Source organism: Globicephala melas, chromosome 11 (genome assembly GCF_963455315.2).
Source record: "Globicephala melas chromosome 11, mGloMel1.2, whole genome shotgun sequence".
Classification (NCBI taxonomy): Eukaryota; Metazoa; Chordata; class Mammalia; order Artiodactyla; family Delphinidae; genus Globicephala; species Globicephala melas.
The window spans coordinates 6234955-6260225 of record NC_083324.2 but is presented as its reverse complement, the minus strand read 5'-3'; the positions used below and the strand labels follow the sequence as shown (position 1 = coordinate 6260225).

The window sequence follows — 25271 nt, the reverse complement described above, 5'->3', positions numbered from 1 at the left end:
GGTAGAAAAGGGATAGAAAAGGGGGAAGAATAAGAAGTAAGGATGAGAAGGAAGCACCCCTTCCCTGAGTATATATCTTTATTAGTTCTGACTCTTAGAGTCACAGTAATATTTCACATACCACCCAAAATAAATAGTTGCTTTTTGTGGGTGGAACCAAAATGTAATACAAATAGTGACAAACGAACTTAACTATATTACAAACGAACAATGCAACCATACTTAAGAGAATGGGGAAGAAAAGAGCTAACATAAGTGAATTTCAGGAAGCAGTATGTTGACTGGAAACTGTAAGGCTAAAAAAAATTACTGTACCCTTGTTGTTAAAGGGAAATGGGTTAGCAATTCTAAACTATTACATGGCTATGTTAGGATTGAACAAACAAGTCAATATAGATAATTTGAGGCAGATTTTTCACCGCCTGAAAAAGATGTTACAAATAAGGAAAGTAAAGAAGCTAGAATGAACTGTATTAGAATTGGAGGTATAAGTTTGAACTTATGGTTTTAATATTTATACAGGTAGATATAGACACATAAGCATGTATGTTTCTGTGGGTAAATATACGTATATATGTTTTCTAGCTTTGTGTGCTGAGAGGGTCTGTGAGCAATGATACTCCAGTAGCAATGAGCATACCTAGTGGTCAGATCTTGGTTTCTAAATGCCATTTAGAAAGGAACCAGAACCCCTTGGAGAAGCAATTGGTTTGAGTGCTGGGGAAGGACAAGATGAAGTTGGAACATATCATGGTGCCCCTAAAATAAGAAAGTACTCAGAAAAATGTTGGAGGTATGTCAAAAAGACACAGGAATCAATCTGAAGAAGTTCCCAATGGCCAAACCAGGGATAATTTGAATAGCAAAATAAATAATGATAGTACTGGATTATGACCCCTAGAATAATCTAAGTACCCAGGAGTCCATACCTGAAATTAATAAAAATTGAATAAATAAGTGGGTGTGACAGGGCAGCTCTTTCTTACAGAAAAATTCTTATTAGTAAGTATAGAAGGAATGAAGAAAATATAAACCCATTAGGCAAACACCATAGGGATAATCGTTGCAGGCAAGATCCACCAATGGATGATAAAATCAATGAGTAAAGGTTTGACTTGAAAGAGGATATTTTCATGATCTCAAAGTATCCTCCCCAAGATGGTTACCAATTGCAAAGGGAAACATGGTAACTTTATAGTGGAGAAAACTGGCGTTCACCAACTTACCCAAATGATCAAGGTAAACATCTCCTGTACTAAGTTTTATTGACATCCTGTGTCCCCTTATATGATAAACTGAGAAAGACACAGTATCACTTCTATAGTTTTCTTGCCAAAAATACGTATAATTTCAGTTTAATAATGAGAACGTGAGACAAACTCACATTGAGGAGCATTCTGCAGAATAATGACCAGTACTCATCAAAAGGTCATGAAAGACAGGGAAGGGCTGAGGAACTGTCACAGGATGGAGGAGACTAAAGACAGACAGCCATGAAGTGCAAAGTGGAATCCTGAATTGGATACTAGGACAGAATAAAGGACATAAGGAAAAAAAACTGATGGAATATGAGTAAAGTCTGTAGCTTAATTAATAGTATTGTAACAATGTTAATTTCCTAGCTATTAAATATTAAATGCTTTACCCTAAAATCTGAAACAAAGCAAAGATGTATGCTGTCTCCACTTCTATTCCATGTAATACTGGAATTCCTAGAGAGTGTGATAAGGCAAGAAAAATAAATAAAAAAGATTAAGATTGGAAAGGAAGAATAAAAACTGTCTTCATTCATAAACATCATGATTGACCACATAGAGAAGGCCTAAGAAACCTACAAAAAAAAATTACTAAGTGAATTTAGTAAGGTGACAGGATAAAAAGATAATAAACAAAAATCTATTGTATTGTGTATATGCTAGCAACAAACAATTGGAAAATTTTAAACTTCTGATTTTCACAAGACACAATTGAAAAAATGAAAAGGCAAGCCACAGACTTGGAGGAAATATTTATAATACTTCTCTCTCATAAAGGATTTATATCCCAGGGACTTCCCTGGTGTTCCAGTGGGTAAGACTCCGCATTCCCAATGCAGGGGGCCTGGTTTGATCCCTGGTCGGGGAACTAGATCCTGTGTGCATGCCACAACTAACAGTTCGCATGCCACAACTAAGAAGCCCATATGCTGCAACTAAGAAGTCCACATGCCGCAAGTAAGAAGTCTGCATGCTGCAACTAAAAGATCCCGCATGCCACAATGAAGATCCTGCGTGCCACAACTAAGACCCAGCGCTGCATGCATGCATAAATAAATAAATAAATAACAACATCAAGTGTTGACAAGGATGTTGAGCCACTGGAACTCTCAAACATTGCTGGTAGGAATGTAAAATGGCACAGTTAACTTCGGAATTCAGTTGGGCATTTCTTAGAAAGTTAAACATATAATTACCATATGACCTGGTAATTCCAGGTAGGATGGATAAAGCTAATCTAAGGTGAAAAAATATCAGATCAGTGGTTGACCAGTGCAAAGACGGGGAATGAGGGTGGAGAGACTGCACAGGGGCCCCGGGTGATGATGGAAATATTCTATATCTTGATTGCAGTGGTGGTTATCTGGGTGCATCCACTTTTCAAAAGTCATTGAACTGTACACGTAAAAATGAATGCTTGTTATAGGTAAATTAGACTTTAACAAGGCTGTTTTTAAGGTAGAAAACAATCAGGATGAATGTTTTTTGAACATTTACCTTTTTAAATACTTTCCATATTCTGTATCATCGCACTGAATTCCCCAAACCACCCTATTAGGTAGGACTACATTGTTTCCATTTTCTAGCTGAGGAGACAGAGGTAGAGCTCACAGTAAAGAATGAGGATCTGAGCCCTCGACCACTGTGCTAGAGGGCTAGAACATCACAATCTCGCCCTTGACATTCATAAAGCTTATCCTGAGGATGTGCTAACAAGCCCTCTGCTGGGAGCAGCTAAGAGAAGTGAGTGTGGATCTGGGAAATGAGAGGAGACGCCCAAAGGAAGAGGTGGCCTGTGGGGACCAGCATTTGTCCAAGCCTGGACTTCTAAATACTTACATAGGAATCGTCGGGTGCCTGGTCCTTGCCTCACCCTAGACCGACTGTATTAGAATCCCTGGGGTGAGCCTGAGAGCCTGCATTTTAACAAGAATATCCCCCTCCTACCCCCACCTACCCCAGTAGGAAGAGTAGAGACAGGTCTGTGCAGAGGAAGGTCTGGGTGTCAGACCAACCTGGCCTTGAATTTGACCCTTCCAGACCCTGGCTTCCCCCTCTCTGCCTCAGCTTGCTCATCTGTACAATGGGCATCATAATAGTACCAATAGAATGATGTGGCTGGGAGATTACGTGATTTGAGTAAAATTAGGCACAGCACCTGGCACAAAGGAAGCACTCAATACATGTTGGATTAAAATAACAATTGAATGCGGCATTGAACTCCACTCAGCACCTTTCTCTCTCCTTCCTCTCCAGGCCCCGGCCTGGCCTTTATCGCTTACCCCAAGGCCGTCACCATGATTCCCCTCTCCCCACTGTGGGCCACCTTGTTCTTCATGATGCTCATCTTCCTGGGCCTGGACAGCCAGGTAAGAGGGGAGCCCAGGCTGGAAGGGCAGGGAGCCAGGTATGTCGCTCTCCAGAATAGCTCTGAGACCTACACACCACGTCCTGGTCCTTGTCGTCAGAACCGCCCAGACCCTGGAGGACACGGAGATGTGGAAGAGCATCTTCTTCTTCCTTCCTTTATCTGTGGATTGGGGCCCCATGGCATGCCACTGGCGGCCACATGGGTCCTCGGTACCACCACCAGCTACCGCTGCCCCCGACATTCCACCTGCCTGCCTCTCTTCTCAGTGTGGGCTTCTCCCGACCCACCCTCCACTTGGCAGCCCGCCTTCCTCCGTGAAGGCTGTAGAGTTAGAACTAGCGGTTTATCTGTGCACATTTTCCTTTCTCTCCACACGAACACGTACACTTACACCTTCTCACACTGTAAAACCCACCCAGCCCGCCCTCCCACCCTCCTCTAATCCTCTCCTTGGTTTTCCTGCCAGAAACCTGTGGCCTCCAGTCTCTCTTCTGTCCCAGAAATCTGCCCCTTGCCCTGCTGCCCCATCGTGGCTGGGTTTCCTAAGAGCCCCAGAGAAGGTTTTCCAGCCAAAGCCAGGTGCTCTGCTCTCAGACAGGGGTCTCTTGGCAAGGTGCTGCCCACCCCCCGACCGGTGACCTTGTGTGAGTCACGTAGCACCCAGGCCTGGTGGCTGGTGTGTCTGTCTATTCAGCCAAGTCCTGTTTCTTCCCCTGGATGGTTTCTCAGAAACTGCTGAGCCGAGCTGCCGCAGCACCGGGTGTTTTTGCCGATAATCATCCCGTCCGTGGTTGCGGGCAGAGGCCTCAGGAGGGGTTGGCAGCTTGTGTGACAGTGACAGGCCCGCCTCCGCAGGGTGTGCAGGGTCTGAGCCTCGGCTCTGTGAGTCCCCGGGCTGAGCTAGGCCAGCATTAAGACGGAGACACTTGGTTTGCAAAGGGGAACTGGGGGCCCAGAGGTCTGGCCTGGATGGCTGCTCTGCTCACCCCCAGGTGTACATGGCATGGGCTTTGTGCCTGGGCTGTGTCCTCAGTTCTCAGTCATGATAGCGACATGGGCTGGGGGGGGGGGTCCCCTTTTGTTATCCTCATTTTGCAGAGGAAGAAAGTGAGGCTCAGAAACGCTGAGTGACTTGCTGGACGTGCACCCAGGTCTGTGTGCTGCTTAAGCCACCTGCTTTGATGTCACTTCAGTTTAGGTGCTGGATCAACAGGCTCCCTGGAACCTCCTTCCTTCCCTGGGGACCCTGGAGAAAGGACGAGCACGGCCAGCCTTGCTGCAGAGGCAGGGCAGCCTGGAGGCTAGGAGTCCAGGTGTTGAAGCCAGACAGGGCTGGGTTTGAGTCCCAGCTGCTCGACTCTGGCCAGCTGTGTGACTCTGGGCTAGTCACCTCACCTCTCTGTGCTACAGTCCCTTTGCACAATAAGGATAGAAATCCGTACCCTAAGGAGGTGGACATGAACCAGAAAGGATTTGGAGCCAAAGAATGGCTCCAGGGAAGTGGGGGGAGTGCCCCACAGAGGTGACAGCCAGCCTCTGGAACAAGATTGCCTGGTTCAGATTCTGGCCCTGATATGTTATACCTCTGATCTCAGGGAAAGTTGCTTACACCCCTGTGCTTCCGTGTCTTCATTTACAAAACGGGTAATAATAGGACCTAACACCTAGAGATTAAATAAATTAATATATTAACTGCTTAGAACTGAGCCTGGCACACGACAAGCACCATGTGTTTGCCACTGTTATTATTCATTTATTAAACATTTTCTGAGCATCTCCTCTGTGCCACTGGAAATAGATGAAAACGATGTGGCCTCTGCCTTCCAGGGTCTCACCTTCTTGCTAGGAGACAGGTCAACAGCAGTCACGGGCCCCACGAGATGAGGGATATGGACTAGAGGGAAGAGAGGGGAGATCTGTTCTGCCCAAGTAGGAGGCAAGGAGGAGCAGCGAAGAAAAGGCTCATGCAGGAGGTCTGCCCACAGTGCTGGAAGAACCCGGGCAGGGGGGTAGGGGTGTGCTGGGATATTTGGGCTGGGTGTTGATGGGTGAGTAGGAGTGTAACTTAGCCCATACCCAGCCCTGTCTCAGCATGGCGGGACACAGATGCCTAGTGGCTCAGGCTCTGCCGTTGAAGCCTGCCCAGCCCAAACGCAAGAGCTGGGTGTTAGCTCACCTGACTGCCCTCCCCCCAGCAGAGGGTCACTTGCCCACCAGAAGCAAAGGGCAGGGTAAATGTCACAGGCCTGGAGGACAAAGCAAGTCAAGTCCCACCCACAGACCAGAGCCTGCCAGCAGCAGAGCCCTCAGCTCTCAGGACAGTTACAGGGATTCCCATCTTGCTTCCCAGGCAGAGGCTGGGTCTCATTTAAGTCGTTGACCCCAGAACAGGGCCCAGCACATAGGCACGTGATAGGCAGCTTGGGGGGGATAAGGAATTCTAGAGTCAGGAGACCTCATTTCAAGTCCTGACCCTGCCACTTCCTTGCTGAGAGACTTTGGGCAGGTCGCTTTCCGTCTCTGAGCCTCAGGGTCCTCATGTGTTAAATGGGCCCGCCGGAGTTCTGTAAACGCCGGGATTATTTTTATTCTTGGGTCCTCCATCAGGGTAAGTGTGGGAATGAAGGTGAGACCCAGTGGAAAGGAAGCCCAGGGTTTAAGGCTGCTCTGCTTGCCTGGAGCCAGGGCCAGTAAGAACGGCCTTTCTCTTGGGTTTCACACCATCATTTCTACCCTGTCCAGTTTGTGTGTGTGGAAAGCCTGGTGACTGCTGTGGTGGACATGTACCCCAAAGTCTTCCGGAGGGGCTATCGGCGGGAGCTGCTCATCCTGGCCCTGTCGGTCACCTCCTATTTTCTGGGCCTCGTGATGTTAACGGAGGTGAGTGATGAGGATACAGGTAAGTGATGTGAACAGGGTAGCGCAAGGGTTAAGCGCCTGGGCTTTGGGTTAGCGGATCTGACGTTGACTAGCTGTGTGACCCTGGCTCCAGGTCCAGCACTTCTCGGGGACTCCGTGTTCTTACGTTTGTAATGGGTTATTGTGAGCCTCCATGGACGTTTTCATTAAGCCCTTAGCACAGTGACCTGCACGTGTTAGTGCTCAGCTCAAGGTCTCCACTTCACTGCCAGAAGGAATAAAACTCCCAGAGGGAAAGGCTGGGTTTACCTGGTCATCGTGAACGTCCGGATGCCGGGGCCACCCTTTTAGTAACTTCTGGGTGAAGGGGACAGTGTCAGCTACGGAACCCTCAACTATTTACTATTATCGGCCTCAAGTTCAGAGGAGGCTTTTCTGGGGCATCACTGAGAATAGGCATGAGGAATTGGGCACGTTCAGGCACTGTGTGTTCCCGCCCCAGCCCTTCATGTGTACCCTCTTCTTGTCTCTGCCTGGGGTCAGGAGGGGCTCATCATGACCCTAAATTAAGACTGTCTCATAAAGCCATGTTTCTCTTCGCTCCTGCAGCCATCCTGTCAAATAAATACTTTCTTAAGTACCTTGGGAAGGTGTGATTAGATATCTTTTTATCCACACTCAGAAAATTAATTAATTTTAAAAGCCAAACCACCCCCCACCAAAAAGCCTAAAAACTGTTGTCTAGGGACAAGAAGAGGTTTTGTAAGAAACATGGAAAGAAATGAGGGAATTCAGAATCTGTCAAAGCAGCTGATATGGTACTGAAGTCGGTCTGTTGATTGTCATCCTCCACTTCTCAGTTCAAATGCCACCTCCTCCTGGAAGCCACCTCTGCTTTCCTTCCCACTCAGGACTTCATTCTAAGCTCAGCTCAGCCTCCCTCTGGCCATTACAATGACCTGTCTGTTCACCTGCTGCCCCCACAAGGCCCCGAGGTCCTCAAGAACAGGAGCTGACCTTGACCTGCTCTGCACCCTTGGGACCTGGCATGGAGTGCGCTCTGGGGCGTGGTGGCTGGTGTTATTACTGCTCCTAGTCATTGTCACATTAATGGGAGTGATAATCAGCATTTGAGCAAATGAATGGTGAAGAACTTCCCATTTCCTCCTCTGCTCTCCCCACACGGAGAACCAGGGAGGCAGTGAGCAGGGCCTCATTAAGTGCTGATTAATTAGGCAAAGTAGAGTCTTTTGTCACGCACAAGTTGGGGGGTTAACCTGACGCCTTAAAAAGGCTGGTGGCACTACAAGAAGAGAAGGCATTGGCTGGCGTCCCCGGCTTGCAGCAGGCAGGTAGAGCGCCCTCCTGGACACCGGCCCTGGGTGCCCTCCTCACAGAGCCTTCCAGCCCACCGTCCTCCAGGCCTCGGGTCTGCCCCGGGGCACCTGCCCCCCCCCCCCCCCCCCCCCGCCCATGAGGGAGCCAGCGCTGTGTCTGCCCAGGACCAGCGTGTCCTTGAGTGATCACACCGGGAAGGTCACACTGCCAAATGGGCCCTGTCGGCCTCAGTAATTGCTGGCAGGATCTTCTCCCTCATTTAAAGCTCTGCTCTAGAGAAAAACTAGTCCGCAAATACCTGATCTTCCACTGAGGCAGTGTGATGGGTGGTGAAGGGCACGGGCTCTGCAGCCGGACACTTGGGCTCAGTCCTCAGCCCCACGGCTGGGCAGCTGGGTGACCTGTGGTGCGTATTCTCACTGGCCCGGGCCTCGGGTTCCCCCACGTGAGCACTGAGTCTAACTGTAGCACCTGCCCTGTGATCACACTGTGCAGGAACAGCTAGACTGAGACCTGGGACCAGGTACCACAGAGCTGGCAGGTGGAGAGCACTGCGTTAAGGCTTCCTTCTGGGTTATTTTAATGTATGATGTTTGTGGAAGGAAACCCTCAGGAGAGCAATTAGGAGGGCAGTCCTGGGTTTAACTCAGAAAGCTCCTTACGCTCAGAGACCCGAGCACCTGCCATATCTGTCACAGACAGGAGGCCCCAGACCAGATACGGCCCAGCGATCCATGTTGTTTCCCCCTCACTGTGATCTTTTAAGAAGACGAAGAGGTTACCAAAATTAAAGAGAAAGATTTCTCAAGAAAATTTGGATTTGGGGCATCTTCCAGAAAATCTGCAGACCTGGCTGCCCAGGCCTACGTCCCCCAGCAGCAGTCGACTGGAGTTGTGTGGCCACGTGGGGCCTATGCTCTCCAGTTAGCCACAGTCCCCACCACTCCCTGCTGTCATACACTAGGACCACTTGGACTCAGCACTGAGATGTTGCCCCTGGTCTAGTTGAAGAGATGAATGAGGAAACAAATAGTCCCAGGGTGTGTGGTCTTTCACATGACAGAAGGAGGCCCGGGGACTTGGGGAACACAGAGAAGAAGCTTAGTCCCAAGGGGTCCCAGTGGCAGACAAATAAGGAGGCTGTCCAGGCTTCATTCTGGCCTCTTAACCCCCCTCCTTTCCTGGTATTTGGAACACCTCCCCCAACCCGACCCTCCCTCCCTTTTGTACTTTTATTTCTGCTGCTTTTGATTGTCCCGCTAAGGACTCTCATTGTGTTGTAGGATTTTCTTTACGGATCCCAACCCTTCCCACACCTGCATCTGGCCTCCCCTCCTCTGCCCACCCAGACACCTCCCTTGCCTCCCGGAGATCCTTCCAGAGCACCTTGGGCAGCCAAGCTTGCACCTCCCTGGCCTTCCACTGAACTTAATCATCAGAGATTTGCATAGCACAGACCTGGCCCACTTTGTTCCTGCATCCCACAACGATTGCGCACCTACTGTGTGCCAAGTCTTTGGCCAGAAACAGGGACACAGCTGTGGACAAGCCATTCAGAGTCCCTCCCCAACGGGGCACTCACTTCATATGATTCAATTTGCACTTATGGGGACATACTGCAAGCCGGGCCCTGCGCTGAGGGTGGGAGACACACAGAGGACAGTGCGGGGTCCTTCCCAGCAGGAGCTCAGAGCTAACAGAGTAGCTGATGGCAGAACACTTTTTTTTTAAAACTATGAATCCTTAAAATGTGCTATGGAGGCCCAAAGAAAGAACGAGGCTGTCAGGGAGGGCTGCTTGGAGGAGGTGACATTTGAGATGAGCTTTGAAGGAACTTACCCAGTGAAAGGGAATAGCATGTGCAAAGGCACAGCAGTGAGACAGTCCCTCGGTGTGTCCAGGAGGGAGCATGTTGAGGGGGACTGTGGGAAGGGGAGCTGAGGCCCAGTGAGGAGGGCAGCACTGGCTGGCAGGCTGAAGGAAGCCAAGGGGTAATTGTAAACTGTAGGGTGACATGGTTGGATTTGCAGGTTGGAAAGGTCCCTGTGAAAGCTGGTGTGTGGAAGGGTAGGAGAGGGAGGCTGGAGGCAGGGAGGCCAGTGGGGAGGCTGTCACAGCCACCTGGAGAGAGGTGCTGAGCCTTCCCAACCTCCAGTCTCTGGTCTTCTGTGTTGTCTCTGACGTTTGGGGAGCAGGGACAAGACAAACCATCGCAATCTCAGCGACCCACCAGAGGGTGGTCTTAGGGGGCGCCCAGGTGTGGTGGGCGCAGTGTTCCAGGACCCTGGGGAGACCAGTCTGTCCTGGTGGAAGTGAGCCCCGGCTAGTGGTAGCCGCAGGGCGGAGAGCCCTTCCCAAGGCCAGCTGGCTGACCCTGCTCTCCAGCTGTCTGTCCCTCTGTCCATATTTCTGTCCTCTCACTTCCCAGGGTGGCATGTACATCTTCCAGCTCTTTGACTCCTACGCCGCCAGTGGGATGTGCCTTCTCTTTGTGGCCATCTTTGAATGCATCTGCATCGGCTGGGTGTACGGTGAGTAGAGGCTGAGCCCTCGCGCACCCCAGAGGCCGCCATGGTGCCCAGCATATGCACACCCGGGACCCGGCTGGGCCTGGGTTCCCTGTGGCTGGTCTCCATCTGCATCAACCTCTCCGTCCTCCCCTCAGGGACTTCTTGTCCTTTCCCACTTGTCGGGAGACCCTCCTGCTTTTATATCCCTGCAGCAGAGGGAGGGGTTCCAGGCTCGGACACTGTGACCTTGATTCTGTCCTTCTGCCCCTGATGCTCAGTTTTCCCACCTGCAAAATGGAGTAGTGTCTCCGAGCAGGAGGTAGTGTAGGCAAAGCAGGCGGCCCAGTGCCCGGCCCTCAGTCAGCGCATGCCTTCTGGTTCCCCAAACCGTGTGAGTGCGTGAGGGTTGCTGGTCTCGATGATGATGCACACTCCCAAGTGTGGTTCGGGAATAGACACCCCACAGGCCACCCGTCCGGCCCTCACCTTCAGAGCCCTGACCCCCGCCCCCGTGCAGGTCAGCCAGCCCCTGGCCCTGCCTCAAAGGGACCACCTTCCTCCTTTCCCCCAGAAACTCCTGCCCGTTTCCTGGACCTCACTGCCCAGGGTCAGAAGGGGTCTTCCCAATATTGAACCAGAGTCCCTTCTACCGCAGTTTATCCTGACACCTCACATATGTAACACCTTGGTAGTTTTTAAGCGGTAAATAGGGTTCCTGCCGCAATGTGTCTTGGGCTGGGGAAACCAGACACTCATAGCCTTCCCTCTGAGTCTTGTACAGAAATCTTCTGGGGTGTGTATGCCCATCTTCTTTATTCTGGACAGGAAGCAACCGCTTCTATGATAACATCGAAGACATGATTGGCTACCGGCCGTTGTCACTCATCCAATGGTGCTGGAAAGTCGTGACCCCCGGGATCTGTGCGGTAAGGGCCCTGCCGGGAGCCGCCTGCATCCCACCCACCCACCCACCCACCTACCCACGTACTTCTGCACCCCAGAGCCCAGACCTGGCTGAGGCCGAGACTGAGGAGGTGATGTCCCCCTGGGGACCCTCTGTGCCCTCAGAAGGTCCGAGGCACCTGACACTTTTCAAAGCCGGCATTGTGGGGACAGTCTCTGGGCTTGGCCAGGGGGCCTCACTAGGACCCCAGCCCTGCAACCAGCTTGCTGTGTGATTGTGAGCAAATCACCTCCCTTCTTGGGACCTCAGGTTCTATGCCTGCACATGTATAGAGGCGGCTGGGACCTGCCTCTGTGGGGGCCGAGGGTCCTGTGAAAGGCATTTGGCTCTGCTGTTCACAGTGAAGCAGCAGTGTGAGGGTGAAGGGGCCCACGCTCTGCCCCTCACGTCAGACCGGGAGAGGCCTTTGTGAGAGGACGTTTAACTAAAAAGACAAAACCCCCTGCTCTTCACCCAGTTCTTGGCACTGGAAGTATCTCAGAGCATCTTCACAAACCATCTTAGTTCTGAAAGGCAGCTTTGAAACCAGCCCTGAGAAGTAGCTAGGAAAAAATAATAATTCCTGACTGGGCAGAGGCGGGGGGTGAGGCTCCTGGGGGTCGCGGAGGGTCTCCTGGGATCTGTGGGGGTTAGTTCCCCGTGTTTCTCGCTGTGGACCCAGCAGGGCGTCACCTCTCCGAGGCCGCCACACGGGGTTGACTGTCTCCCCTGCTGGCTGCCCGCACGCAGGCTGAGGGCCGCCCCAGGGACCTTTCCCCGTCTCCCCGCAGGGCATCTTCATCTTCTTCCTGGTCAAGTACAAGCCCCTCAAGTACAACAACATCTACACCTACCCCGCCTGGGGCTATGGCATTGGCTGGCTCATGGCCCTGTCCTCCATGCTCTGCATCCCGCTCTGGGTCTTCATCAAGGTGTGGAAGACGGAAGGGACACTGCCGGAGGTGAGCAGCCTGGGAGGAGGGGTCAGGAAGGGCGGCTCAGAGGTGGAGCGTATGGCTCAGGGCAGGGCTGGCAGTGCTGGGAGGACTGGTGAGTGTGGGCACAGCCATGGGCACGTCTGGGTCCCCGCTTCCTCATCTGGGCAATGGGTGTGATGAGAACGTGTCCCTACGTGTCTCCCAGGGAAGCCTGGCCAACTCCTCCCTGGCGGGTATTCGTCAGTACTGCTGTGCTGAAGCCTTGGGGTTGAGACATTTTCCCTGAGCTCAGCCTCAGTTTCCTCATCTGTAGAATGGGTCAACAGCAGTCCCTCACTTACAGAGGTTGTTTGAGGACTCAGTGAGTATGCAGAGGGAAAGCGCTTAGACCAGGACCTGGGAGAGAGAGAGAGACCAAGTGTTAGCTCTTACTGCTCTGTTGATTCTGTTCATTAAGGACCCCATTCCCAGGGCACAGGGAGAGGGTCTGACATTTGTGGAACATCTATCCTGTGTCGTCGCTATGCCAAGCTCTCTCTGTGCTGCATCTCCTCTAGTCCTCAGAGAAATTAAGTCATTCGCCTAGGATCACACAGTCAAAAATTAGCAAACCAAAATTTTTTAACAATCTTATTGAGGTATGTTTTCTATATTGTATCATAAAATTCACCCATTTCAGGTATACAATTCAGTGGGGTTTTTTTTAGTAACTTTCTGTGTAGTGCAGTCATCACCATAAATCAGTTTGCAAATATTTGTATGTATGTATTTATTTATTTTATTTATTTATTTTTAAGATCCCTGGTGCCCATTCCCAGTAAGCCCTGTTCCCAAGCCCAGACACGCACCAATCTGTCTCTGTGTGTGTGCCTCTTACGGGCGTTTCCTGCCAGTGGAATCCTGCAGTATGTGGTCTCTTGGTAGCAGAGTGAATTTGGACCCCAACCCGTCACACCCCCCCACCCACTCTCTCCTCACTCTCCTTTCCCACCCGCTGGCAGATCAGAAGGTCTGAGTCAGCTTCTCGCCCATTTTGCAAACTGTCTGCCGTGTGGCAGACGCTGCTCTAAGCCGTCTACAAGCACTAGGCCACTGACTCCTCACAGCAGTCCTGTGAGGCGGAGGAGCTTCCTGTCCCCACGTCACAGGTGAGGAAGCTGAGCACAGAGAAGGGAAGCAGGTTACCCAAGGGCACACAGCCTCTGAGTGATGCAGCAGGTACCCTGTGCCCCCTGCCCCCGCCTCGTTCCTGCCCCAACGCAGCACCCCAGGGCTCTCGGGGCTGACCTGCGTCTCACAAGCATGCGGCCTGGGTGCAGACACGCACAGGCAAGAGCCAGCTCTCCTGCCCACCCAGGGGCCTGAGCTCCAGAAAAGCCACCATCCAGCCAGGAGGGGCAGGCTGAGAGGGAAGGTCCCTTTCTCCAGCCTGCTCGTGCCCTCAAGCAAGTCAGGGTCCTCCGCTCCTGCAGGGAATGTAGGTCAAGGGCAGTTGTTAATTCTGGTTTGGGACCAGACGTGTCCAGAGGAGAGCAGCCCTGGAGCCCTAACCCCTTGGCCATGGCAGGCCCCTGCCAGTTAGTTCCCCTCCTTCCATTTCCAGAAGGTTCTGCCCGCTGATGGGAAGGTTCTGGAAGGAAAAATGGGGTCAGAGAACTGCTGTGAGGGTGGGTAGTCTGTGCTAAGAGCTGTGGATGGGTCAACAAATCTGAGGCCACCTCATGACAACGCTAGAGGTAGGTGCCACTGTGACCCCCTTGGACAGATGAGGGAACGAGACACAGAGGGTTAAGTTCTTGCCCCAGTTAAGTGGTGGGACTGGGAGTCAAGCCCAGGTGTCTGGTTCCAGAGCCCGTGCTCCCAGCGCCTGTCCTGTGTCAAGAGCCTAACACCATACCTGGCACCCAGGAGGTGCTCGGCATTGCCGAGGGGTGGGCGGGGGTGCGGGAGCTGTCTGTTAATCCCGTCCGGGCAGGATAGGTCCAGCTTCTCTCAGGCACGGCATGATCTGAAAGAGAAAACAGAACCTTGATCATAAGAAACCAGCCACCCCAAAGTCTTCCCAGCCTTCCTGGGGAGAAGGTTTATGCCCAGGAAAGGCCTCCCAAATCCTGGCCTGATGTCTTCTGGAGGTGCACATGAGGCTGAGGTGTGGGACCCGAGGCTGGGTCGGGGGGGCAGGAGCGTGCGTCCAGGGTCTGCCCGTGGCCTCCACTCCCTCATCGGTAGAGTAGACGATGGCCACCCTGTCTGCGCCCAGCCCAGAGCCGGCCACTCTGCCAGGCGGCGTGAGGCTGTGGCCTTAGGGATAACGTTTCCGTCTTTAGACACACACCGCCTGTTCCCCTGGATGGGGGAGCGTGATGACAGCCTTTTGTGGGAAACGTACCTGTTTATCCAGCGATCATTATAGGAACGGCTCTGGAGGTGCCGTAGCTCATCCTCACAGCAGCCCTTCGGGCAGGTACTCCTATCCCATTTCACAGATGGGAAAACAGCCCAGAGATGTTAGGTGACTTGCCCCACATGTAGGGAGGCTAAGCAGCTTCTCTGTCTCCACGGGTACAGCTCTCACGTCCCGGCCACCTGCAGCGGGCCAGGTACAGCGTGGGCACTTCCGCTCACTGTCTCCTTACTCCTCACCCAGTGATTGTCCCCATGTCCGGGGGTGGGGGTGGGAAACGGAGACCCGGAGGTCCACGCATCGTCCAGGACAGAGCTCTTGAGTGGCAGGGCTGTGCCCCGAGGTGTCCACCGTGCCGTTGGGAGGTGCCGAGGCAGGCCCAGGACCCTGGCAGCCGCTCTCAGACAGCTCTTTTCCTCTCCAACCGTGTAGAAATTCCAGAAGTTGACGACCCCCAGCGCCGATCTGAGCACGCGGGGCAAGCTTGGGGCAGGCCCACGGACGGTGATGGTTAATGACTGTGACGCCAAACTCAAGGGTGATGGGACCATTGCAGCTATCACAGAGAAGGAGACGCACTTCTGAGCGCCCCTGCCACCTTGATGCCTCTTCCGCTCCTCGCCCGCCCCGTCTCCGCCGTCCCCGCCCTGTGTACAAATGAATACCTGAACCACGTACTTCACCTAATGGTAGAGGCTTGCTCGTTTTGCACAGGATTCATTAACAAGTTAATTTTAAGGTGGCCGCACCCACTCTGGTTTCAAGTCACATCCCCTCCTCGCCCCCCAGTTGCCATGTGAGTAACAATATGAAGAGATAATCCTGTACAGGGACTAGTATCATCCTCTCGTGCTAGGACGCTTTTAACCAGCATTTTCTAGGGGTTAGGAAGTTGTATCATAGGGCCAGACTTTTATACTCGGGCTGTGGGGCAGGTGGGCGGGAGCGATGCCTGTCCCCCTCCGTCAGCCTTTGAACCCACCAGTTCGTGTCCCACCTTTGTCCCTGACCGCGCAGCTGCCCTTCCTCCGCGCTGCCATGCTTCCCCTTCAGCCCCTCCCTAGCTTCCTAGAGGTGGGTTTGCAGACAGCAAGGCTGTGTCAGAGAAGAAGTCCCAGCAGACTCAGGACTCCTGGGTGGCAGGCCCTCCTCTTCCCTGGTCCCACCGGGTGATCTGGGGCACTTACCTCCCCTCTCGCGTGTCCCTAGTGGGGCGGGCTGGATCAGGTGACCTCTGAGGTTCTGCCCACCTGGCTTCATCTCTTGGGGGTGCTCTGCGTGCCTCCTTGGCTTGCAGACCCGCTGTTGAGCTCGGGTTCTTCTGAAGACTTCCAGGTGGGCAGTCCCTCGCCCCTCACCCCCTTATTTAAAGTCAAGTTTGTCATGGAAACTTTGTGGTTTGATTTCATCCATGAGCATTCCCATCCTCGAGACCAGCCAGGTCCTCGGCCCTGTGTCAGGGCTCCTCCTGGCCGTCTGCTCACACCCTCTGCTCTGCCTCTCTGTCCTCAGAAGGGCTGGCTGGAGTTGCCTGTGCGCTGGTTCTCGGGCCCGGGCAGCAGCCTCTATTCTGCTTGCGGCTGTCTGTCCTGCCACGGCCCCCACCGGGATCTGCATTGTAGGACCTTCCAGCAGCCTCCAGGGAGGGAGCTGTGGTCGAGCCTGGAGCCTGGTTTCCTCCTCCAGCCCCTTCTTTGTCCTCCTGCCTCGTTTGGTCCCTCTCGCTGTCGTCCCTGCCCTCCTCCCTCTCCTGCCATCTTGTGACCTCCAGTCCCTCCCCATCCCTTCCTGTCACCAGCAGAACCCTGGAATTTTCACAAGGCTTCTTCCCTACCTTTTTCCCGGAGCCAACGCACCTGCCTCCCTGGCCAGGGAGCTGAGAAGCCTCAGCCTCACTGATGGGGAGATGGGGGCTCCCACCCGTCCCTCGGTACAGCCCTAGGGTGTGGGGAGGTGGCTGGTGCCGCGCCAGGCCTCCCTGGCTGACCCCTCTCTTCTTTAATTGGATTTGACGGCAAGCCTCTGCCTTGGATCCGGAGTTATTTGGGGACAGGGAAGGTGCATTCTTTATCCTTTTCCTTTATGTTCCCTATCTTATTCGGTGGAAATGCGAGTTCCCTCCAAACAGAGGATTTAGTTTCCTGTAATAAACCTGCGTGTTTGATTGGCCCAAACGCCCAGCTTCTCTGCCCCGGCCAGCCCCCATCTGAAGCCCGCGTTTGCTAAGAGGGATGCCAAGCGCCCCCCAGGCGAGTCGGGATGAGCTGTCTGCTCCGGTGGAGCCAGGAAATGGATGCAGGAAGACCAGGGCTCTGGCTGAGCCCCCGCCTGTGTCCATCGTCGTCTGCTTTTCTCCCAACAGGTCGGGGAGGGGGTCTCCCCACTGCTGCTGCTACCGGTTCTCCACCAACCACTGTCACCAGTGCACAGCCCCCCGGCCTAGCTGGGGACAAGCCGCATTGTACTTGTGGCACTTAACACTTCACTTACTTCACGGGACTCATGGTGCAGGGCGGAGGGAGGGTTTTTGTTCTTTGCTTTTTGTAATTTCCTACTAGTATTTGGGTAACTTTGGGGGGCGGGGAGGGAAATGCGGGGGCAGGCGAAACGTCATTGCAGTGACTTTTTTGATATTCATTAGAAACAATACATCCTTTCTGAAATATTTACAGTATTATTAAAAAATGAACAAGGTTGTACTGTTTTGCATAATGAACGTTTTTATTGGGTATTCAAAGGGTACACGATTGTCAGCTTACTCATTTTTAAAAATTAAAGAAGTGAACAAACTCTCTGTGGCTGTTCCTGGCAGAGTGGTATTCATCGGGTGGTTCTTCCTGTTTTATTACTTCTGTGATATTCCTGCCAAACCATCTTGTCATTTGGAGGTTGCTGTTTCAACTGGGGATTACAAGTTAGAAACACCCAGGGCTGTTTCAGGAGCCCACACTGCCTTTCATGTGATCCCCATGCACTGAAGGTCTACTGTGTGCTAAGTGCTTTACAAAATTTCTCTCTTTAAATCCTACCACAACCCCACTTTATTTGTCTATTACTTCCCCTGCTTTACAGACAGGGGAAATTGAGGCACAGAGAAGTCAAGCCATTTGCCCAGAGCCTCACAGCTAGTAAATAGCTGGACCAGAAAGAGAAGTCAGCTCTGTCTGAACCCAAAGCCCAGTCCCCTTGTCACTACACCTTACTCTCCCTCAGGCTGCAAGACACAAAGAAGGCGAGAGCCACCCCGTGATGGCAGCGACGGTTGCCACAAAGCTCCTGCACCTGTCCTAGGGGGCAGCCCTGCGTGTCTGAGGCAGGCAACGGGGGGTGGAAGGAGACAAGGATTTGGAGCGTGCAGCTCTGCTTTGGGCTCTGGGATCCACCTTTGACAGCCTCAGTTTTCTCATCTCTAAAATGGGGATAATACCTCCTGCTTCAAACTTGGGATGACTGTGAGATCCTATTCACTCTGGGTGTGAATGGTAAAGCTTTGTGTTCACACTGGTTATCATTATCCTGAAAGAATTGTGCCTAAGCTCTCAAAGTGTGTTGTTGCTCAGAACTTAGACAAAAATCTCTAAATCTGTGTCTGAGATTTCCAGACAGTGGCTCAGGACCATGGAGTGTGCTTTGTCCTGCTAGCACATGGCACAGCAAGGTCGTCTGCACACAGGGTCTGCTCATTCCTATCTGGTTGGCTCTTTTGCTTAAAATCCAGGTCCACCTGAACCTGTCTTGGCCTCTTGCCACATGTGAGGTGGTAACATCTGCTCACAGGGAAAGCATCCCACAAAGATCCAGAATTCAGAAAATCCCTGTGACTCCCCAGAGGGTCCCTGAGTACCTTATAACTTCACAGAGCCACGGGGATCGGTCCAGTCACCCGTCCCCTGCCCACGTGCCCTCCTTGTGTCTGAAAGTATATTGTGTTAGGCAGTGATCAGCAGCAAGGCACAAAGAGGCTGCGTCGTGGAAATGTGGGTCTCCCTCATTCCCAGGAAATCTGATTTGCAGACTCCCGAGCTTACAGAATTGGTAACTTGTGGCATTAATTCACCCAGTAGACCTGGCAGGCTGCAGTGTGTCTAGCAACCCCTGCTGGCCAAGTGTGACTCTGCAGCCTAGCTCTATTAGGTGCTGCAATTAACCAGAGGAGAGGGGAGGCCTAAGATATTTTTCTCTGGGTTGAGGGAGGGGATCAGACACCAAATAGCTGGCACTTTGGGCTGAGAACTGCAAATTCTGGAAAATAGGGTCATGTGTTCGGTAGGTCTTACTGAGCATGCACCGTGCTCCTTGCCTGGACCCAGGACTAGGGGTATTGAGAAAAGTGGAACAGCCCCTTGTCTTGAGTGTCCCTGCCCTTCCTAGTCAAGAGGAGAGGTGCCCACACTCCTCTGGACAGGGGCAAGTGCATGGAGAGAAGCTGCTCTGTCTTCCCCAGTCTTCACCAGCCAGTTTGAGCTCTGCAGTGTGGCCCCGGGCAAGTGTGCCCACTTCTCCGGGCCTTGGATTGGCCACTAGTAGAAAGGTGAAGAAAATGTGACCCAGAGAGGAAATATAGCTGGCTCAAGATGCCCCTAGAAGTCGTCTGCCCTCCCGTCTCATACTCAGCCCCCTGCACCCTCTCAGGCTGTGAAAAATCAAATGAGCCCTTGGCCGGGGCACCTCATGACCCGCTAGGGAGCAGAGTCAGTCTTTGTTGCCAACTCTTGGCCTTCTCTGTCTCTCACTTTTGAATAAGGTCCACTTCGCGAAGGATACTGAGAGGAGCCACACAGGCACTGCCCTCAGAGCTTCAGGCTAGCTGGACTGTCAGGACCACCCCCACGAGAAACTCCAGGGCAGAACGTGCCAGGGACAAGTGCTCAGGGAGTGCCAAGGGCAGGATCAGAGCAGTTTATTGAGCACCTACTATGTTCCAGGGGTCATGCCTGCATTACCTCATCAGAGCCTCACAACAAACCGAGCAGGTAAGTGTTATCCCATTTTTTTATATAAAAGAACTAATGTTTAGAGACCATAAATAATTTGCCAAAAAATGATACCGGATATACCTCCTGGAGAGTGGAGGAGCTGAGTAGGACCGAGGTTTGCCGGGTCTGCCTAGAGGCCACATACCAAAGCACTTAACCAAGGACTGGAGACTTGAGTTGCACCTTGAGGGATGTGAAGACCTTGCCAGGCAGGGAAGTGCATCTGAGATGGGGGAACAGCCTGAGCAAAGGCAGAGGCAGAAAAATGTCTTTGGGGAAACATGGTGAAAGCCAGAGTCCCGCCCCCCAGCCCTGGTTTACTCTTATAACGCACTGTGCGACTTCACCTGCTGTGTGGCTGCGGTGAGCCCTCCCCAGTTTCTCAGAGTAAGGGGTTTGGGTAACACCAGCATCAGTGCAGGTCCTGGCACAGAGCAGATGCTTCCTGGGGCAGGGGCTTCGATGAATAAACACCCAGCTTGCTTGAGAGTGGGGAGCTATGGGAAAGGGAATGAACAGGCACTGAAGACCTACCTGGTGCTGGAAACCATGCTGGCTCCCCCATAAGTAGCACCCTGCCCTCGTTCCCCGTGCGGGTTGGCATGGTGGTCACCTTCTACCAATGAGCAAATGGGCTCAGAGAAGTCGATTTGGCTGCCCCAGGTCCCAGAACTGGATAGCTGCAGAGCTATGGTAACAGGCCTGGGGTCTCCGGCTCCAAGGCCCATGCCCTTTCCATAGACCACCTTTGGAAGGCACTGAGTGCCGCCATGAGCACTGATGGATCATTCATGGCCATGGGGAACCGGCTGGTGGTGGAGGCCGTGTGGGAAAGATCTGAGGGTCTTCAGGAGCCTTGAAACACCTCAGGTGACACTAGGGACCTCTAGAAGTCTCCAGAGTTTCCCAGAAATGATATCCTGCCACTGGGGTTCACTGAGAGGGACAAGGGAACGTTTGGGGCCAGTGAGGTGTTGATAGTGGAAGGGACCATTGGGACCCCTGGAGACCTAAAAGACAAGTTAGGGGGTCCTAGGAATCCAGCAGAATTATGTGGAGCCATCAGTACGTGATGGAGCCCTTTGGGAGCTAGGAGGGGTTGAGGGTACTGGATGGTACCCGTACTCACACACATAGGGGACCGCTGGGGAAAATAGAGAATCATCGCAGAGTATGTCAGAGTTACTGAGGGCCATCCAGAGTTGTAAGAATATCAGGGCCCTTGGTCATTACTGCGGGGCTATGGAGCCATCCAGAGTTCTAGGGGGCACTTGGGGTCACCTTGTGGTAAGCGTGTTTCTGGAGAGCACCCTGCAGGATGCAGCCTTGAGGAAAGGGGAGGAGGGGAGCTCAGAAATGCTTTCCGGGGGCGGGGCAGGGCAGTGAATCTGACGTGAATGTGAGTGAAGGCAGGGGGCGGCCCGGCAGTGATGGGGAGGCCCCGCCTGAACTGCAAACCAGGGGAGGCGGTGGGCAAGGAGGGCCTGGGCTGAGAACTCCACGACCTTGACCTTGAGAGAGTGGCGCAGGCTTTGCTCTTCCAGAGAGACTCCCCCACCCCCCACCTAGGTGTGTCAGACTAATTCTAGCCAACACTTGGCTTTTCTTATTCTCCCAGGAATCTTCTCTGCCTTCCTTTTGAGTATCTTCCCAAAGCGAACCATTTCTAGAGTGAGGAGACGCTCATGGCCTGGTCTGAACAGGAGCTTGGGCCCAAACAAAGAAGGGTGACTTAGGAGAAGCCCAGCAGAGGGTCTGGGCCTGATCGGTGGGTCCCCGTGAGCAGACAGTGGGGAGAGGGGTCAGAGGAGACAGCAGAGCAAAGGCAAGTGTCATTTACTGATCGCTGAGAGTATCATTTATTCAGCACCTCCCATGCACCTGGGATAGGGTCAGGTATTTTCCATTAGCCTCAAAACTACCCTGCAACTGCGATTCATTCCGACTGTACAGTTGTGGAAACAAACTCAAGAGAAGTAAGTGGGGGAACTTGCCCAGCATCACACAGACTGAGCTGGAATTCAAAGCCAAGTCTATCAAACCCAGAGTCCTTGGTTTTTTTCTCTATACCAGGCGGCTATTGGGTGACCTGGGGCTCCCACAAGGAAGAACGAGCTGGGGGACCTCCCTCCCCTGATCACTGCCCTCCTACCCGGAGTCCTACCCGGAGATGGGCTCTGGTGGCAGCAAATCAGCCACCAGGTGGCGCTGCTGCTAAACCCAACCCCCGTCCTTGGGATCCAGGCTCGGACCAGTGAGGTCAGAACTGGAGCAGAGACTGGAACTCAAGACTAGAGGGTCCAGAGGCTCCAGATGAGGGACCAAGAGGCTGCCCTTGACAGAAGGGCACGATTCACCCTTCTCACCCCGCCCCATCCTGAGCTGTGTCTGCAGTGCTACCGCAACACCCAGATGCCCCTGCCTTCAGTTCTCAACAGCCTCACTCACTGGCTGTGTGGCCTTAGGCAAATGACTTCACCTCTCTGATGTCAGTTTCCTCATCTGTGCAACTGGACAGAATAAGCCCCTCTGACATTGAGGGGCTTAAAGGAGACAATGGTGTGCGCCTAAAGTGTCTGGCACATGGAGAGAGTGTGCTTCTTGTTACATGTAGCTCTGCTCAGGATGCTGGAGTCAGACCTGCATCCTGGTTCTGAACTTGCTCTGTGCCTTGGACAAAGTCATTTCGCTTCCCTGGGCCTCAGTTTCCTCATCTGTAAAATGGGGCTAATCACAGGAATGTTCTCTTTTGGCTATTTTAAGGATTAAATGAGATAGCGGCTATATGGCCTTTGTTTTATAGAGCTCCCAATAAACAGGAAAGGTATTAAAAATATGAAAATTTCCAGGGGAGTGTGGATAGGTGAATATGAAAATGATGATAAAATATGAGTAGCACAGGGAAGCTTCTCAGGGATGGACCTGACGTGGGACAGACTGTGGGTTTGCTCTGACCGTGTACTAGCAATTACAGAGGCCCCGCCACTAGGCCCTGCCTTGGTACCTGCCCAGCCTCCCTCTAGTCCCTACCTTGCTCCGTCTGCCCGGATGTCCTGCCCCAAACCCATTTGGACACAAAAATATAGCACACAGATGAGAAGGCCAGACACTGAGATGTAGATAATGATTATCTCTGGGTGATACGTTTTGGGCTGACTTTAATTTTCTCCTTTCTTTCTATGCCATCTAATTTTTTCTTTAACAAAGAGCATCTATTGCTTTTATATTCCAAAAAATAAAATCAATAAAGCTATTTTTAACAGTCCTCTCCTCACCACTGGGAGGCTGGTTACAAACGCAGGCCCGCAGGGAATGGAAAATGATTCTCATGTGGTTGGAAGAAATGGCAAGAGAGAGAAGGGGAGGATGTTGCCACTGCATACATTCCTCAACCTCGGCTCCAGCCTCTGCTGAGGCCTCTGGGCGCCCAGTGAGCTAAGCCTCAGGAGGAGGGAGAAGCAAATGGGGCAGGACCCCTCCTCTGCGCCACATAATTCTCCAAACATTTATGGATGTGCCAGCGGCTTCAAGCTTGTCACAGGGAACTTGTCTATAGTGAGCTTCTCACAGCTGTTTGAGGGGAGAAGGAAACACACTAGCAAGGAAGCCACTCTTTGTTGAGGGCTGACTGTGTGCTCATTACTGCTGCCCTTTTATCTCAGGAGACCTACCCTCCCCACACACACTCATTGAGGGAGCTGGGATTATTAGCCCAATTTACAGTTGAAGAAACTAAGGTCCATGCTTGTATATTTGCTTTGTGAACAGCTCCTTTTGGGAGTCCACTGGGGCATCTCAAACTCAAGTTTCCCAGTTGAATTCATCTCCTCTAACCCCACACCCACCAGTCTGTTCCTCCTGTCTCAATAAATGACACCACCATCCAACCACTTCCTCCATTCAGCAAATATTGGTTGAGGACCCACAATGACTCTGCCCTCACAGAGCTTACATTCTAGTGGGAGGACAAGACAATGATTTTTTTTTTTTTTTTCGGTATGCGGGCCTCTCACTGTTGTGGTCTCTCCCGCCGCGGAGCACAGGCTCCGGACGCGCAGGCTCAACGGCCATGGCTCACGGGCCCAGCCGCTCCTCGGCATGTGGGATCCTCCCGGACCGGGGCACGAACCCGCATCCCCCGCATCGGCAGGTGGACCCTCAACCACTGCGTCACCAGGGAAGCCCTTTTTTTTTTTTGACAATGAATATTTTTTAATTGAAGTATGGTTGATTTACAATGTTTCAAGTGTATAGCAAAGAGATTCAATTTTATATATATTTATAAAACTGAATCATATATATATGATTCATATATACATTTTTTTCAGATTCTTTTCCATTATACGTTATTACAAGATGACTGAATATTTTAAAGAGTAAAAATATACAGTATAGAAGATGATAAATAATGGGGCCAGAAAGAAAGTGGGGAAGAGGTATAGGGAGGGCCAGGGAGTACGGAGTTGTGTTGGAATTTTAAATAGGATGGTCAGGGAAGGGGGGGAGGGAGAAGGGCGGGGAGCCTGTGGCTGTCTGGGGAAGAGCATTCCAGGCAGAGGAAAACAGCATGTGCAACAGCCCTGGGGTGAGGGCTTATCTGCACTGTTCCCAGAGCAGCTAGGAGGCCAGGATGGCTGAAGCAAGGGGAACAAGGGGAGCGTGTAGAAAGGAGGTGAGAGAGGTGGTGGGCAGATCACCAGCTGGGAGGCTGGTGTAGATGTGAGCTAAGGAGCTACAGGAGGGTTTTCAGCAGAAGAGGAACGTAATCTGATTTCTGCTGTAATAGGCTGCTGTGGGGGTCTTGGGTGGAGGCAGGGAGACCAGTGAGGAGGCTGTTGTCATCCAGGCAAGCGATCTTGGGGGTTGGACTGGAGAGAGAGGGCAGATGTTGTCAGATTGTGGCCATATTTTGAAGGTAGGATTTCCTGGGGGTTTGGAAGTGGGTGTGAGGGGAATCAAGGATGCCCGGCGTGTGGGCCAGCTCGTCAACTGAGAATCCTCCTCACTCTCCACATTCCACCAATCAGCCAGTCTCCCCATCCTCTTCCTTGGTACCTCTCAAATTCACACACTCCTCCATTCCAGCCACTGCTGGACTCTGCGCCCTCACCTGGGCTGCTGCCGTGGCTTCCTGCCTGGCCTGCACCGCCCCTCCCCGGTGCATTCTCTGCTTGTGATCAGGCCCTTCACACCTGTCAGTGCCCCTGACTGACTGGAGCACTTCCCACCTCACTCAGCACCGGCTGTCAGGGAGCTTTCCTTCTGCCTGAGAGTTACTACCCCAAAGGGAAATCAGGGGGTACCAGCACCAACAGAGGGGGGGAATGATGCTCGGTCACCAAAAGCCCCAAAAGTGCATACCCCAGCCACACATAACCACCAGGCCAGTTCCATGACCAAGCGTCATTCAGAGGGGTAGAGAATGGCAGCCCTAGAGCTGGCAGAGAAGGCTTCCTGGAGGCGGTGGTGGGGATTGGGCCCTTGAAGAAGTCCAGAGCTTAGTGATTTCAACTGGGGGCTCTGGCATCTCACAGATGTGGTTTGAATTCTGGCTCCACCACTTACACCATCTGGGTGACCTCAAGCAAGTCTCTTTGCCTCTCTGAGCCTCAATTTGCCTCATCTGCAAATTGGAACCAATAATCCCCAGGCTTTGTGATTTTTGCAAGACCTGAG

At 52.5% G+C, this 25271-nt stretch overlaps 1 protein-coding gene across 3 annotated transcripts in view; it reads left to right on the top strand.

Annotated features, from left to right (window-relative positions):
* Window positions 1-17408, top strand: part of SLC6A11 (solute carrier family 6 member 11) — a 121492-nt gene extending 104084 nt beyond the window's left edge. Inside the window, exons 9-14 of one of the 3 annotated variants that reach the window (XM_030840816.3) lie at window positions 3513-3625; window positions 6370-6507; window positions 10253-10355; window positions 11160-11260; window positions 12069-12239; window positions 15052-17408. In XM_030840816.3, the coding sequence (XP_030696676.1) occupies window positions 3513-3625; window positions 6370-6507; window positions 10253-10355; window positions 11160-11260; window positions 12069-12239; window positions 15052-15204 (779 nt within the window). In that variant the 3' untranslated portion in view covers window positions 15205-17408. Of the gene's footprint in view, window positions 1-3512; window positions 3626-6369; window positions 6508-10252; window positions 10356-11159; window positions 11261-12068; window positions 12240-14542; window positions 14953-15051 lie in introns of those variants that run through there. The other 2 variants (XM_060307840.1, XM_060307839.1) reach the window with 2 other exon arrangements.
* The last annotated feature ends 7863 nt before the right edge of the window (window positions 17409-25271 follow it).